At 39.7% G+C, this 15,384-nt stretch overlaps 1 protein-coding gene across 1 annotated transcript in view; it reads right to left on the reverse strand.

Annotated features, from left to right (window-relative positions):
- The window catches only part of LPCAT1 (lysophosphatidylcholine acyltransferase 1), an 82,179-nt gene that overhangs the window by 56,172 nt on the left and 10,623 nt on the right, over positions 1-15,384 (reverse strand). Inside the window, exons 2-3 of the mRNA XM_048515380.1 lie at positions 7,652-7,794; positions 1,476-1,690 (exon numbers count right to left, since the gene is read on the reverse strand). Of these exons, the coding sequence (XP_048371337.1) occupies positions 1,476-1,690; positions 7,652-7,794 (358 nt within the window). The remainder of the gene's footprint in view (positions 1-1,475; positions 1,691-7,651; positions 7,795-15,384) is intronic.

The raw sequence follows: 15,384 nt of genomic DNA on the forward strand, positions 1-15,384 counted from the left end.
TGGACAATGCAGACAATAACCCCCAGGGCTGGGCAACCAATATATTCCCCCAGCTCTGCAAGTTTTCAAAGCAGGCTGAGGAAACTACGAACTGCTTTACGGAGCGCCCAATTGGTTAACACCCAGCAACAGTGCCATTAGATCATTCCATTCCTAAATTTCTGCATAAATTATTGGTGGCATACGTCAAACTTCGTCCCATATGCGTAGTTCTATGGTCTAGAGAATCTGGCCAATACTCTATAGAGGCCACTATCTGGTTAAACATCACAAAATTTTGGCTGCATATTCATTATCAAAGCTCCGACAACTCACTGATGCAACTCACCTTGAGAGAACTTCATCACTCTAAATGGTGCACAACAGTTATAACAAAGATTGCGGAATTGGGCTATGATAGTGACTCTCTGAACATGCTAACCCGTACTGAGACATTTGCCCTCATCAAAGAGCGGCTACTAGCAATGGATTATCAACAACTGCAGGAAGCTTTCGACCCAACAAATCCTGGAAAGCCTGCATCAATGAACGTGGCAATTCCATTTGTGCAGTGGAAACCCAGCCTAATATATTACTGCAAGCGCTTACCAACCCTATATATGGCGAGAGAGTTCTACACATACTGGCTTAGATTTAATGATTATGCCACCCGGCTCCCATAGAGGGAGAGACTCCAAGGGGTCTACCAAATGATAAGAGGCTTTTGCCTCGCAGCCCAGGGCAGTTGGATTCCATTGCGCACATTCTCCTCCACTGCCAAATTTACCAGAAACCAAGATCCCAGCTTATTATTACAAATCATTGACTCTATGAAAATGCTGACAGAGCTTGATAAAGTAAATATGCTCTTAAACTGTAATGACCTTGACTGTTGTCTCGCAGTGGCAAAGTTTCTGGCTGAGGTTTGCGAACTGAACTTATGATCCAGTGTGATGTTTTCTCTAGTAATTTTAACTGTATTTATATTGTATGTTCTTTATGCCAATAAAGGCTTATTGAATTGAATTGAACCCCCAGGGCCCATTTGGTATCATTTCCTCTGAAATGGACATTCTGAAATCTCTTTTCAACAGCTACTTTTACATGCACACCAGTTTAAGGAAGATGGTAATCCAACAACTCCATCACTCAGAGATGATGGTTACCATTGCTGCAGTTAGCACTCTTTTTAACCCTCTTTCCTATCTATAAATTGGCAACTGGAGAGCTACCTAATCATTCTCTGGGAGTCAGATATAGTCTTTGCACCTATTCATAAATGGGATGTTAAAAAAAACACGACCCTCTCTCGACATTCCAAGAGATCCATTACAAGTAGGAGGTTGTTAACTGTCAATCAACTGTTCTGAGGTTATTTGCCAGCCTGATTTAGTCTTCTGCTTGGGAATGTAGTTTTGGTCAATGAAAAATGAGAACAATTTCATGAGGACTTCACTGCAAATGTTATTTGGAAAGTTAATATTTCAATGACTTACTTCCCCAGACTGGAATATCTTTGCTTTCTGCTTTCATAACAATGGAGGCCATGGTCATTGTTACAGGGATTGCATCGAAGTATGAGGAATGTGGGGCCAGAGTCAGTATTGCTGCTTCCGTGGGCAATGCCTGCCTGCCCTTTACATTTATCCAGTGGAATCCTCCAGCAAGCCACATGGTTCTCATGATTGCTTTCAGCAAGACATCCACAACCCTAAAAATAATTAGATACCACAGAGGAAGAAATGTTAACACAACATTGTCACTTACAATAATAATAATAATAATAATAATAATAATAATAATAATAATAATAATAATAATAATAATAATAATAATAATAATAATAATAATAATAATAATAATAATAATAATAATAATAATAATAATAATAATAATAATAATAATAATAATAATATTAATAATAATAATAATAATAATAATAATAATAATAATAATAATAATAATAATAATAATAATAATAATAATAATAATAATAATAATAATAATAATAGGCTAGCAGCAATGGTGCACTGGAACCTTTGCAAAAAGTACGGCCTGCCCTGTAGCAAGACCTGGTACAAGCACAAGCCAGAGAAGACCACAGAAAATGAAGAGGCAAAAATACTCTGGGACTTTAGAATACAGACAGACAGACACCTGGCACACAACACCCCAGACACTTAACAGTGAGTAGAGAAAAAGCATGTTTTGGATCATATAGATATTGCTGTGCCAGTTGACAACTTCTGGACAGGAAGGAGTAGAGGGACAAAGAGCTGGAAAAGATCACTGGAAATACAAGGACCTACAAATTGAAGTTGAAATGATTGTGGGTGCAAAAGAACATTAGCAGTAATCCCACTAGTAGTCAGTTGCTCTAGGAGGAATCCCAAAGGAAATCTTGAAAAGAAACATCTGGAAAAGCTCTAAACTTTGGACAGAACATCAGTCCACATGCTACAGAAAGCAGCACTTCTAGGAACTGCACATATTTTACGCAAATACCTCTAATATCCTAGGTCCTTGGGAAGGACTTGATATTCAGAGATGAATTCCAGACACTTGTGCTGTATTGTTATGTGTAGTATAATAATAATAATAATAATAATAATAATAATAATAATAATAATAATAATAATAATAATAATAATAATAATAATAATAATAATAATTATTATTATTATTATTATTATTGATGGTGATGCAAGAATTACAACATTAGGACAGCTTGGTTGGGGTTGAAATTGTAATGAAAAGCCAGCAACCAGCAAAAAGAACTGGCAGCTGTGACATTAAATAATGATAACAATAACAACAACAACAACCATAATATAATATGAATTATTAACTGAACAAGGAACACTAATTTAAAAAGGTGTTTAGATGCTCAATTCTCTGAAATTTTTGATTAAATAAAATGAAGGAATGGTTTAATACACACTCACAGTCAATGATAAACAAACAGCAAGGCACATGGGAATTTTTCTAAAGGAGGAGGCAGCACATTAGGAAACCACAAGCTCACCTACTACTGCCCATCCAGAAGTACTCCAACTACTCAAAAAAACAGCAATGGAGGCTGCTGAGAACTTGTGCTGCAGTCTAACTTTTGCACACACCCTGCAACTTGGCATTAACAGGCTGCCATACATTTAGACAGAAGAACTGGCAGAACTAGAAGGAGTCAAGTTTCCCCATTAAAGGAGCACCAAAACAGTAGTTTTGAAGAAGGGTGGTTCTGTAGTGGACTTCCAACCTTTACAGCTCTTATTCCTCTGCCAGTATACATCACAGAGACTGACAATGGTAGACCAATGCAGTGCATGTGACAGGAGGTATGATCTGTCCCTATCAAATAAATGAAATGTACCCAATGTGTACATTCTTTTGTATATTCACTTTAACACACAAGTGCACCAACAGCACAATACTTCAGAGTAGATGCCCATTTTTCTCTGCCAGTGAGACACCTCAGCAACTAAACCTAAGACTATCAGCAATCAAAATAAAGAGTGTATCTCCACACCAAGCTCTCTCTGAACTCCTTCTGTCATAAGGGCAAGTCCTTCATATATAACCTTTATGGTTTCCCTATAAAAAGTATAAAAAAGAGCATTTCTATGTATGTCTCGATCAGAACCCTAAGCATTTAAACAGAATTTTTGAAACTCAAAAAGACTTATTCTTGCAATCCTTGCAATAACTGTATAGATAGCTTTCTATTACAAATAACTGCAAATAACTGATAGGAGGTATGAGGAGCTGAGGATGTGGGACGGATCCTTCTCCTATCCTCTACTTCCTCCGAGGAAGTCTGAAGCCTCCCTCCAGCCTAAAAAGCTTCCCTCTAACTTAAGGGGGCTCTTCCACTGAAGTAAATGTTCTCAGCCTGGAGGAGAGCTCCTTAGACCACTGGTGTATCAAGGGGGGACAGGAAGGCCATTTTACCCAGGCGCCATTCACCTGGATTATGTGTGTGGGGGGTGCATTTTGGCCCTCTGCCCCCTCCCCCCGTGCCCAACCCTTGATCTAACTATCTGCCCCCCGCCACTGAATTGCCCCTGCTGTCCCAAGAGGAGGATTTGTCTCCCCTACTGTCCCCACATGAGGGACTGTTACAGGAGTGGAGAGGGCCACTTAGGAAGAGTCAGCCCACACCAGGAAAAAGAGAGTGGAGGTCAGCTTCTTCCTTTGCATTGGTGTTGTGGTGAGGTGCGCACTTCTCCCCGTGGTACACTCCTGGTCCCCTTGCCGGCTCCTCCAAGATGGGCAGCAAGGGCTGCCTGCGCCTGCTGCTGGGGTGGCTGTTGTGGCTGGCGCCCTCACCCAGAGGGTAGCATCAGCCAACAGCAGCAAGGACCACTGCAAGCGTACCCTGAAAAGCCCTCTGCCAGAGTGCCTGCCTGGGCTTGTCAGCATCCTAGGCCGCCACCTCCACCCTCCTGGATGCTGACTCCCACTCACAGGCTGAGGACCATGACAAGGCAAACTGCTCCTCTGGTCTAGTAAGCCAGGGAGGGAGCCGGGAGGGAGGGAGGTGGTGCCGCTTGCTCACCCTGCGCACTTTGGAGTGAGCCAGAGGCACTCTGAGCTTGTGCATAGCGCAGCCTCAGGCCCGGCAGTGGCAGGGAGTTTGGCCAGGGGCTGGGTGTGGTGGTGTCCCACTGCCTTAGAGGATGGTCAGATCTTCCCAATAGCTTGCCAACTTGTGAATAAATGGCAAAGGCATCATTTCAAATGGGTACTTTCTGGTTGTTAAGTAAGTGATTAACTGTGTAACTCCAAGCACATTTACTCTGAAGGAAGTCCTAACTGAATTCAGGGGCACTTACTCCCTTACAGCTGTGATTAAGATGGCTGCCTGAAATACTGTGCTAACAATTATGATGTTATGACAATGTCATAAGTTATGACAGTATCATAAGTTCAGCACATTCCAATCATATACATGTTTCACAAACTCAGAAAATTCATGCTCAATATGCCTTCTTATAAGCTCCTACATTTAAAATAATTAAAAGAATTAAATGTCTATTCCAACTATTTCTCCAAATTATAATGACCATTACACTGATTGTATTATTACTGTTATAACGGTTGTTATATTGTATTACTTGTATTAACATCATGAAAACTCCAGGACCGGAGTCAGCAAGTGTGGTGTGGGGATCAAGCCTCCCGGAAGTGCCTGCTTTACTGCGGTGTACACCAGCAGGCATCATTATCCCCACTGTTATTTAACATCTATATGCAATCCCTTGCTCAGCTGGTGATGACACTCAGCTCATTCTGTTGATGGAGGGGTGAGCGGTCGTCGCCCCTGCAGCTCTACAGCACTGTTTGGAGGTGGTCGCTGGTTGGTTGCAGCAGAGCAGGTTAAAACTGAATCCATCGAAGACGGAGGTTCTCTGGCTTGGCCATGAGGGGGTGGTTGGGAACTGCCAGCCGCCGGTGTGGGAGGGGGTCACATTGGCGGCAACCTCCTCTGTTCGCAGCCTGGGGGTCCACCTGGATTCGTCTCTTTCAATGGAGACCCAGGTGGCCCTTACAACCCGGGCTGCTTTTTTCCATCTTTGTCAGGCCCAGCGGTTGGCTCCCTTCCTCTCCCAATCAGACCTAGCCACTGTTATCCATGCAACCGTCACCTCCAGGTTAGACTATTGTAACTCGGTCTACGTGGGCCTTCCCCTGCGGTTGATTTGGAAGTTAAAACTGGTCCAAAATGCAGCGGCCCGTCTGCTTACAGGGGGCGCCTTTCAAGAGCATATCCAGCTGCGCCGGCTGCAGTTGAGTTCTGAATCATCTTCAAGGTGTGGGTGTGGAACTTTAAGGCCTTACGCGGCCTGGGACCCTCGTACATCCGGGATCGTATTACCCCATATGCTCATACTCGGCCTCTATGCTCAACAGAGGCCAATTTGCTGGTGGTCCCCGGCCCCTCAATGATGCGGCTGGCCTCCACGTGGGCCAGGGCCCTTACGGCTCTGGCCCCGGCCTGGTGGAACACTCTTCCTCCAGCTGTCCGAGCCCTGCGGGATTTGGGTGAATTCCACAGGGCCTATAAGACTGAGTTGTTCCACCGGGCCTTTGGAGTGGCCAGCCGCTGAGTGGTGCCCCCCCTTCTGCTCCTGCTCTTTTTACATCGGGGTCCCTCTTTATTGATGGGACCCAACGTTTCCCTTTTGGGGAGGTTTTAAATTTGGGTTTCACTGGGCGCCTTTACTTTAATCTTCTGTAGTACCACTGTTTTTAAAGGGTTTTAGTTGTTTACTGAATGGATAGTGCTTATACTACTATAATTTCCTTGTTAAATTTTCTGTTGTACACTGCCCAGAGCCCTCCGGGGATAGGGCGGTATAGAAAACGAAACAATAAATAAATTAATAAATAAAATATTTCAATAAAAATTAAATGACAAAAAGAAAAAAAAATTTCTCCAAATCATGTTTGATTTCAGTATTTGCTGTGATACAATGTAGCCTCATTATCTGTGACCAGAAGCAGCAGCCTCCCCTCCCTGCCTCCCCACCCTGGTTTTAAATAAGGGAAGAGGAGTAAAATTGGGAGGAGGATGAAGGCTACTTCCACGGCCTCCACCACAGCTAAAAAAGCATTTGGAGGGGACATAAAAGGGTTTGATTTTTCCTCTCTAAAAGATGGCTGGTAAGGAGTATGTCAGAATCAAACATTTAACAATTTTCTCTTCTTTTTAAGGCAGTTCTCAGAGTCTATCCAAATAAAAGTCATAATGGAAGACTATACTCTGTATTTGTCTTTTTCAAATTACTATTCCTGGGTGAGAACAGAACACATTACTCAGTGAGTATCTTATGTCCTACTCAATCAGCTTTACTCTATGTTAATCCTGGGATTAGCATGGACAGCACAGCATGTAGAGATAACAACTGGAAAATGTTCCAGAAGAACCAGCACCCTCAAGATCTTGTAAACACTTCTGACAACCCATCTTTGGGTACCAAATAAAGTACTTAAGCAGTTTATGTAAATAGTAAGGATCAGGACAGATATTGTGCTGAAACACATGTCAAACAGGAGACATAAGGAGTGGTAAGATCAAACAACATATTAAACGCAAAAACATTTATTTAGTCTCAGCAGCTGCTTTCTGTAACCCAAAGAAGTCTCAGGAAGGGACAATTTTTCAGAAAGTAGCTGGAAACAAATGCTTTTGCCTTTCTTCCTATCATGTGAAGGGAAGGGAAGGGCTGAGGAAGAAGAGGAAAAGTAACAGATGTGATAAAAATTAAACACCACTGCCTTCATTGATAATCAATTCTTTCTCAAACTGCTTTTCATTACTGAAAGAGGTTATCAGCTTAAGTATCTGTGCATGCACATGACACGCTTTCTGGCCTTTGAAAAAGAAAGAATACTTTGATAAAAGCATTTAGAAATTGAGAACAAAAAACACAGACTCAACGTCTGGAAGAGTGTAGCAAGAAAAGTTGCATGAACAAACTTTGTATTGGGAATTCTGGGTAAACATGCAGAATATCTGAGTCATTAGGAGAAAGTACTGAAGTGTTTTATTCCATAGCAAATAAATTCAACAATATTATATACAAGGAAAACTTAAACCCATTACCCATGCTACTGTAGTCACTGTACCTCTGGGGTAGATTTTACCAAACCACCAGACATAATGACTCACTTTCGCCACCAGGAAAGAGGCTCTTCCAGTTCCTTCTCAGCAGATCCCATAGAGGCGATGAATGCAAAAGGCCAGGCCAACAACATCATAAATGCAGCAAAGAACAGCCGGATAGGGAACAGAGTCAAAGTCATGAAGGCAATCTGGAAGAATACAAAAGACAAGATTATTTAATGATTACATAGCACTCAAACTAAGCAATATTTAAAAGATCACTACAGTCACACGCTACCCAACAATTATACAGTTAAAATTACTGGTCCTCAGCCTCTTTCACTCAAAATCAAGAAAATGCTTCTCAGATGTCTCAAACCTAAAAGATAATAGTTACATCATGGGGGGGCGGGGCAGGATTCCTAACACAGCTTTTATTTATTTGTTTAATTTATATCCCACCCTTTCTCCATAGGGCTCAGTAGTAAGCCTGCTGCCAAAATGTTAACAATGAAGTAGAATATGACACTGAACCGTTATACAGGAGCCTGCCTAAAGCATCTAACCAGCAAGGCTGAAAAGAGTTATCAAGAAGCAGAGGTACCTCCTCCATCTTCTCTCCCTAGCAAACAATCCAAAATGTCATGCATGGCCAGAGATGCAAATGCCCAGGAAAACATGGAGACTGGTTTCCCGCTTGTCAGAATCCCTTTTTGAATTTTGTAATGGAAAAATTAGAAAACTTGGGGAAGCACTAAAAAAATCTCTTTCAAAACGAGTGAAATACCTCCTAAGGCAAGAGTTTTCACACTAAAAATGTATACCATGGAAAAGATTTTTAGATTTTCCCAGAGGAAAAGCAGGGCAATTTCAAGAAGTACAACAACCAAAACAACAACAACAACAACAACCCAACTTCCCTAAACTAAACTAAAACTCTCATAAAATCTCTCTCTCTCTCTGAGAAAAATGTTGATCTAAAATGCATTTTAGCAACTGAAGATACATAGAATGAAAAAGTCTGAGCAACGGGGACATTTTGGGGAGCACTAAGAAGATACTTAGATTTTCTTGTTTGGAATCAGAAAGGTTTTTCTCAGCCAAAAATAATGATGTGGAAAAAGTATAGCATGAAAGTGACTCACAACAGAAAAATTCAGAAATTCTGGGAAGCACTGAACACTCATTCTTCCTCTCTTGGAATGACTGCAATGAAAGATCAGGTTTTGCACAAAATGATTAGTATGACATTTTTATCAGACTATTAAGCATTAATGATAATTCCTATGGATAATGTAGATATATGACATTTTTAAGAATATTTTTTGTTTAAATGTAAACATTTTGCTAACAATTAATATAATAGATTCAGCACTTTTGAGTTATAAAGTTGATTTTTATATCCTTCCTTCCTTCAATGGTAAAGAATTATTCGCCATAATAAAAAGCTTTTTAAAAAAAATATATTCAGATATGCTAGTAGTTCTACCTATTGTAACTGTACAAGAGTGTTTCTGTACAAGTAATATATTCTATTTTGTTTACTACAAAATTGGCCCCCCCCCCCCCCCCCGCTCAACTTGTATGTTTTCCTCTTCCTCAGATGGCAAAGATTAGGAGACAGAGATCAGAAGAGGGCAGGGCTCCATTAATCCCAGCGGACCTATAAATTTCATTGTGGCGCCTAATGTTTTCACGAGACATTTACTTGATGATTTCCAGTAGAAGTACAAAGTTTATTTATAGTTTTATGATAGAAATAATTAGGAAGTATGATCATTAAAATATAAAATCCCGAAGGATGAAAAATACGTCTGTTAAAATTTTGGTGTGGCTTCTGAAGTCAAGGAAAGTGTGTTAAGGAGTGTACAACACTTGGGGACACTACCAATTTTTCTTGCAGAAGACAAATACATTTATATGTTTCAATTCCACATAAGTGCCAAAAAGTACAATTTTATATTTGAACTTAGAAAGGATGCATTTTACGTCGTTAAATCAGTAAGTTAAGGTTTGGCAGGAAAGTAAACATTGCATACATTTTAATTTCCGTCAAAATTTCAAAAGGTTTTTTTGGGGGTAAATTTTATATCTCTGATTTTGGAGGGAAATGCTGCAGAGAAACAACATGTATACTTGATAAGGCAACCTTGATAAGGTTTTTCCACAGGTACTTCTTAAAACATATGTAAAAGTCAGACTGCTGGAGAAAAATCATTCCCAGAAGTGTGCTTAGATAAAGAAAGTTACCATTTTGCTGATTAGGAAAGAATTAATTCCAACGGAGCCCAAATCATAATCACTTCATGGCCATACCTCTAATGATCCTGAATTATCACATTACAACAGTACTATGCTTTGAGAGGAAACACTGGCTATTTATTTTTAGCAGCAATAATTCCGGTGCACCTACATTTATCAAACAGACTTAAAATATCCATTATTGCCTGTCAGTCCTGTTTACTTACCTGAGATCACACTGAGCTCTATGTTGATTTGATCCACTTAAATATATTTAGGACTAGGGCATTACATTCTTTGTAGATTATACATTTCTGAGTGAGTATACTAGCAGGAGAAAACACTAATTCTACTGAAGCCAACAGAATATTTGTCACGAACTTAAAACCTTGAAAAGGTTTCTCCTGCACAGAGGAAATTCCTTGGTTTGAGCTAAACATTGTTGGAATGCAAAAAGGATATGAAGCAGTTGGGAGACTGGATATGGGGAGATCCCCATTCTTTTTCCTTATGACTGCCATTCCCCCACCCACCTCCAAAAAACCTCTTTGCTTTTCATAAAAATCTGCAATTTATATCCTATATGGTTTTAACATCATAGTGAAATAGCAATTATTCATGAGAAAAAGTCAGCAAAAATCCTGCTTAGAGGCTTGTAAGAATGGTGCTATAAGTGGCACCAGAAATCTACACCTTCCCACCTATACTTTTCACAAACCTGCTTTGGGTACAATCTTGAAAAGATCATAAAGTAATTCTGGGAAAGAAGCCCCCACAAGAATGACTACAGGCCAGGAGGCAATGTGTCAGACTCTCGAACGTGGAAATAACAGTGACCGTAGGAAAGTCCAAAGGTGATATGAAGAGTAACAATGTAAAGCAGGATCTGAGCTAGAGAGCTCAGATCCAGGATTTATATCCTTTAATCCATCCCCCCTGTTTCGCCCCACACCAAATGTCCACTATAGTTTCTACTACAAAGCTACAAAGAACCTGGGAACCTTTCACACCTCTTTAAAGATGGGTTGGCGCCAGGAGATTGCTAGGAAGGGAAGAGGGAAACAGGAAAACAATTGCAAATCACATACAGCAAGACATCAAGATACTGACAGGCATGTTCCTGACATAATGCAGAGTGAAAGTATCACACAGAAGTGACCAGAACTATAATCTGGATTTTGGATAGAAAGTCAGGCATATTATTAAAAGAACAACCCTAAAAGGTGGAAAGATACTGGCTGGCCCAAGTTCACTCATTAAACTTTATCACTACGATTCCAATTCCAGTTCCCACACCGATGCTTTTTAAAAGAGGTGTAAGATTGAACAGGTGTAAGATTGTACAATGTAAGGTGTAAGATTGAGGTGTAAGATTTAAAAGAGGTATACGATTGAACAATGAATTGAACAGAAGGGATAACATGCTCTGGCAAAATAAACATCAGTCAGCAATCAGGCATGCAAAAAAGAAAATTTGAGGAAGTTGCTGAAACCATCAAGACAAACAATAAATATTTCTTTAGATATATCCAGAGCAGAAAACCCAACAGAGAAGCAGTTGGACATTTGGATGAACAAAGAATAAAGGGATTGCTAAAGAAGATGGAGAGATGGCAGAGAAACTTAGGCTCATTCCACACATGCAGAATAATGCACTTTCAAACTGCTTTCAATACTCTTTGAAGCTGTGCGGAATGGCAAAATCCACTTGCAAACAGTTGTGAAAGTGGTTTGAAAACGCATTATTTTGCGTGTGCGGAATGAGCCTTAATGAATTATTTGCATGTGTGTTCATTGTGGAAAGTTTGGGGACATGAACCTACAATACAATCACTATGCTCAGGAAGGAAATCTGAAGACCTGTATCAAATTGAGGTGACCAAAGATGAAATTCTAGACCCAATAGAGATTTGTCTCTTTAGATGATACTTATGAAGACTGAGGCTGAGATTAAGCTTGGGAGAGCCACTCTTATCTCACCTCGATCTCGGGTTCTTTTCCCTTCTAATGACTCCAGGCCAGCTGATTTCTCAAAGATTTATTGTAAAAGTTCAAAACAAAGAAATAAAACATAAATGCAACTAGAGAAATGGCTCAGCTGAATACAGTCTTATGGATCTCTTGGGACGTCTTTTTATTAGGGCAGGAAGTAAACCTAATGAAGCTACTTGGGGAGGGCAAAGTAGGCTATAATGCCTACAAGGTCACAAGTCTACAATGGAAAGCAATCTTAATGTAATGTATACTTGATTTCTGCCTGTGCAAATTCTGGTAGGATCAGTCCTAATTTTAAAGCTAATAATCCCAACTATGATGCACAACAGACATTAAATTTCAGGCATTCAAAATGAACATATTTAATGACTTCAATGCTCTCAGTTAACAGAAGGATTGTCAGGCCATGCCATCCTTGGCCTGGCATCTCACACTTCAGCACCAGGGTCACAGCTGGCCTCCCTCGCTTGCAATGTAACTAGTCAATAGAGCTTAACTGTTATCTGTCTTCCTCTGAAGGAGGGAGCCACCTGTCCCAAAACAAAGCACACCGGTCTTTATTATGCTGATATTATGGGAATGTGAGGGAGGGGGGATCAAGGGTTGAGCTATGTTGTAACTTGAAGAGGTCAGAGAGCCAAACTTTAGTTTCGGCTATCTGAACCTTGGGCTGACACAGTTCCAATAAAGCTCTTGAAACGTTCCTGAGTCTTTGCTTGCTGACTGGAGTACCAGACCCTTACAAGGATTAAAGTTTTAAACAAAACATATTAAGGGGATAAAACAATAGAGCAGAATAAGGAAATACAAAAGCCTCTTTTTCTGTCATATCACACAATGCATGTACTAACAAAGAGCTGCTGTACAGCTGCGTGCTTAATTCTTTCATTACATACTCTGCTGTATACCGAATATAAGGGAATACTCTAAGTAATGAGCATGACACCATAGCCTACAAGTCTCAAGTTACTGGGCAGTGGATTGCTACCTTTTTCAATAAAGGAAATTAGCAGGGACTGTCACAGACAAGATGAGCTCTTACTCTGCTAGGTTCCTGAGAAGGCACCAAGTACAGCATAGGATTACAAATTTCATTAATATTCAACAAATTTGCTTCCAGAAGTATGTGTGCTTTCAATCAAGATGCGCATGTATATGCACAACTAAAACAACATCCTGAAGATTTATTCATTTTAATAATGGCTATGCTGCTCTTTCTACCAAATGTGCTTGAAATGGCTTACAGACAATTAAAAATATGATTAAGCAGAAGTTTTCCCCTGCAAAGCTGCACTGATGCCAAATGTCTTGCAAATCCCATTCTACCATCTGTCAGACTTCAGCTGGGATCACTCACCTCTTTTTGAAGTCGAAATTGATTCCTTTCGAGCAGGGGTGTCAAACTTGTTCATGAAGTACAATTCCCATCAGTCCCTCCCAACATGAGCATTGGCTATACTGGCAAGGGCTGATGGGAATTGTAGTTCATGAACATCTGGAGGGCCGCTAGTTTGACACCTCTGCTTTAGAAGGGCAATGTACAAAGTCTAAATTATACAGGGTTGAAGACATTTTTATTATCAATAATTTGGTCCTATAAATAACTAATGAGACATGTAAAACAATTCAATTGAAACACAACAGTATTCAGATTGATATTGACAATAGCATGTAGTGATGCAAGAGTACAAGCTTAGACACATATTCAAACATTACGCTCTCAGCTTCATCATTGTACTCTAGACATTCTGCAAGGGAAAGAATACAGTGCAGCATACAAAAGAGGAGGGCTGGCAGACGAGGGAAAGGAATTTGCAGGGAGTTTCAAAGAATAAACACAACTCTTAAATAGAGTTAGTAATAAGCCAATGAAATGATGACTACTCAAACTTCATTGGGTACCTCTGTAACATGTACATGAGGACTAAGTCTTGTGTTAAGAGCACTGATCTACATTACTCCAATAACGAAGGCAGGCTTGATTCAGCACAGATTATTTTAATATTAAAGGGATCACAATTTCAGAGACTGAAGAATGAATTTAGAATGAGGCAGTGATCATGAGTAAGAAGCCAATTAAGGTTTCAGAAGTGATTTCAGGTCAAGAATCATGTTACCTGGGTCAAGGTCAAAGAATCTGTTCCACAAGTTCTACTTGTTTCAATATTTATACGAAGGAACAGCTTGAAGGATCAGTTTGCCTGATATTAAGAAGAATTCAAAATGCTATTTAAATGGAAAAACAAAGCAACTAAAGTAATGCAGGCTACATGTGAGATGTGTAAACTTTCAAAATAAAATTGAACAAAATAAAATCAAAATAAACTTTCAAAATAAAACTGAACAAAAAAATCTTGAAGACTGCATTTTTTAAAAAGAGTGGTTTTTACACCCCACTTTTCTCTACCATAAGGAGTCTCAAAGTGGCTTCCTCCCCTCCCCGCATCAGAACAGGCACATCATAAGGTAAGTGAGGCTGAGAGAATTATGAGAAAACTGTGACTAACCCACGATCACCCAACAAATATCATGAGAAGGAGCAGGGAACAAACCTGGTTGACCACATTAGAGTCTGCAGCTCCTGTGGAGGTGTGGGGAATCAAACCTAGATCCCCAGAAAACAGTCAACCTGTCATGGGGAGGAGAACTGAACACTTTTCTCCAAATTAGAGTCAATTGCTCTTGGCCACTGCCCCAACCTACAGTACTCCAGCATGCTTCATAGATCTCAGAAAGAAATTTCTAACAGTTCCTCATTGGCCGTGAATCTTGTCAAAACACATAACACAGTTTGATAAAAATCAGACATTGTCCAGCAAATACTTTGATGACAATTACCATGGCAGATTAAAATTGCTTTTAGGCCAAATAATTATGTAGAATTTAATTGAAAAATTCAAGCAAACTGGTAAAATTGTAACTAGAAAATCAAATCAGTATTGTTTATTGCCATTTTTAAATACTATAGATATCTAATATGTATAGGATCTTCTGTAACTTTTACTGCTATTAATATTGTCTGAGCCATAGTATCTAGTACCATGATACAATTCTTTTAATTTCACAACAGCCACATTTTGTAATTCCAGCTTTTTCAGTATAACCCACCTTGTTAATTTGTTAATGACTACACAATAAATAAGTATCCCTAAGCACATCTGATTTCTGAAGAGTTCTACACATATATAAAAACATTCCCATGGAACAAATTGTCTGGGAGGATTTCTAGACAGTTAAGAAGCAATTAAAGACGAATTGAATAAAAATTCTCCATCAACAAACTGAGAGGAAAGACAAAGCTGATCACCCATCCAGCCTCCTTAGAACCGTCACATATCCTGCCCAACAAAAGTTTGGGTCTTACTAATTAAGGAATGTAAATTAATGGAGAACTTGAAATTAGTAACAATAGTTAAAGGTTTTGTCCAGGCCCCAATCTTTTTACAATTCCCGTCACCCTGCAAATAATGAAAACCCTTTTTGCCTTCTATAACTAGCAAATACCTTTCTTATTTTGAGAATAATATGTTTGCTGGGACATTCGATGTTTGCGTTCATGGAAA

The sequence above is a fragment of the Sphaerodactylus townsendi genome, linkage group LG14 (assembly GCF_021028975.2).
Source record: "Sphaerodactylus townsendi isolate TG3544 linkage group LG14, MPM_Stown_v2.3, whole genome shotgun sequence".
In the NCBI taxonomy this organism is placed as follows: domain Eukaryota; kingdom Metazoa; phylum Chordata; class Lepidosauria; order Squamata; family Sphaerodactylidae; genus Sphaerodactylus; species Sphaerodactylus townsendi.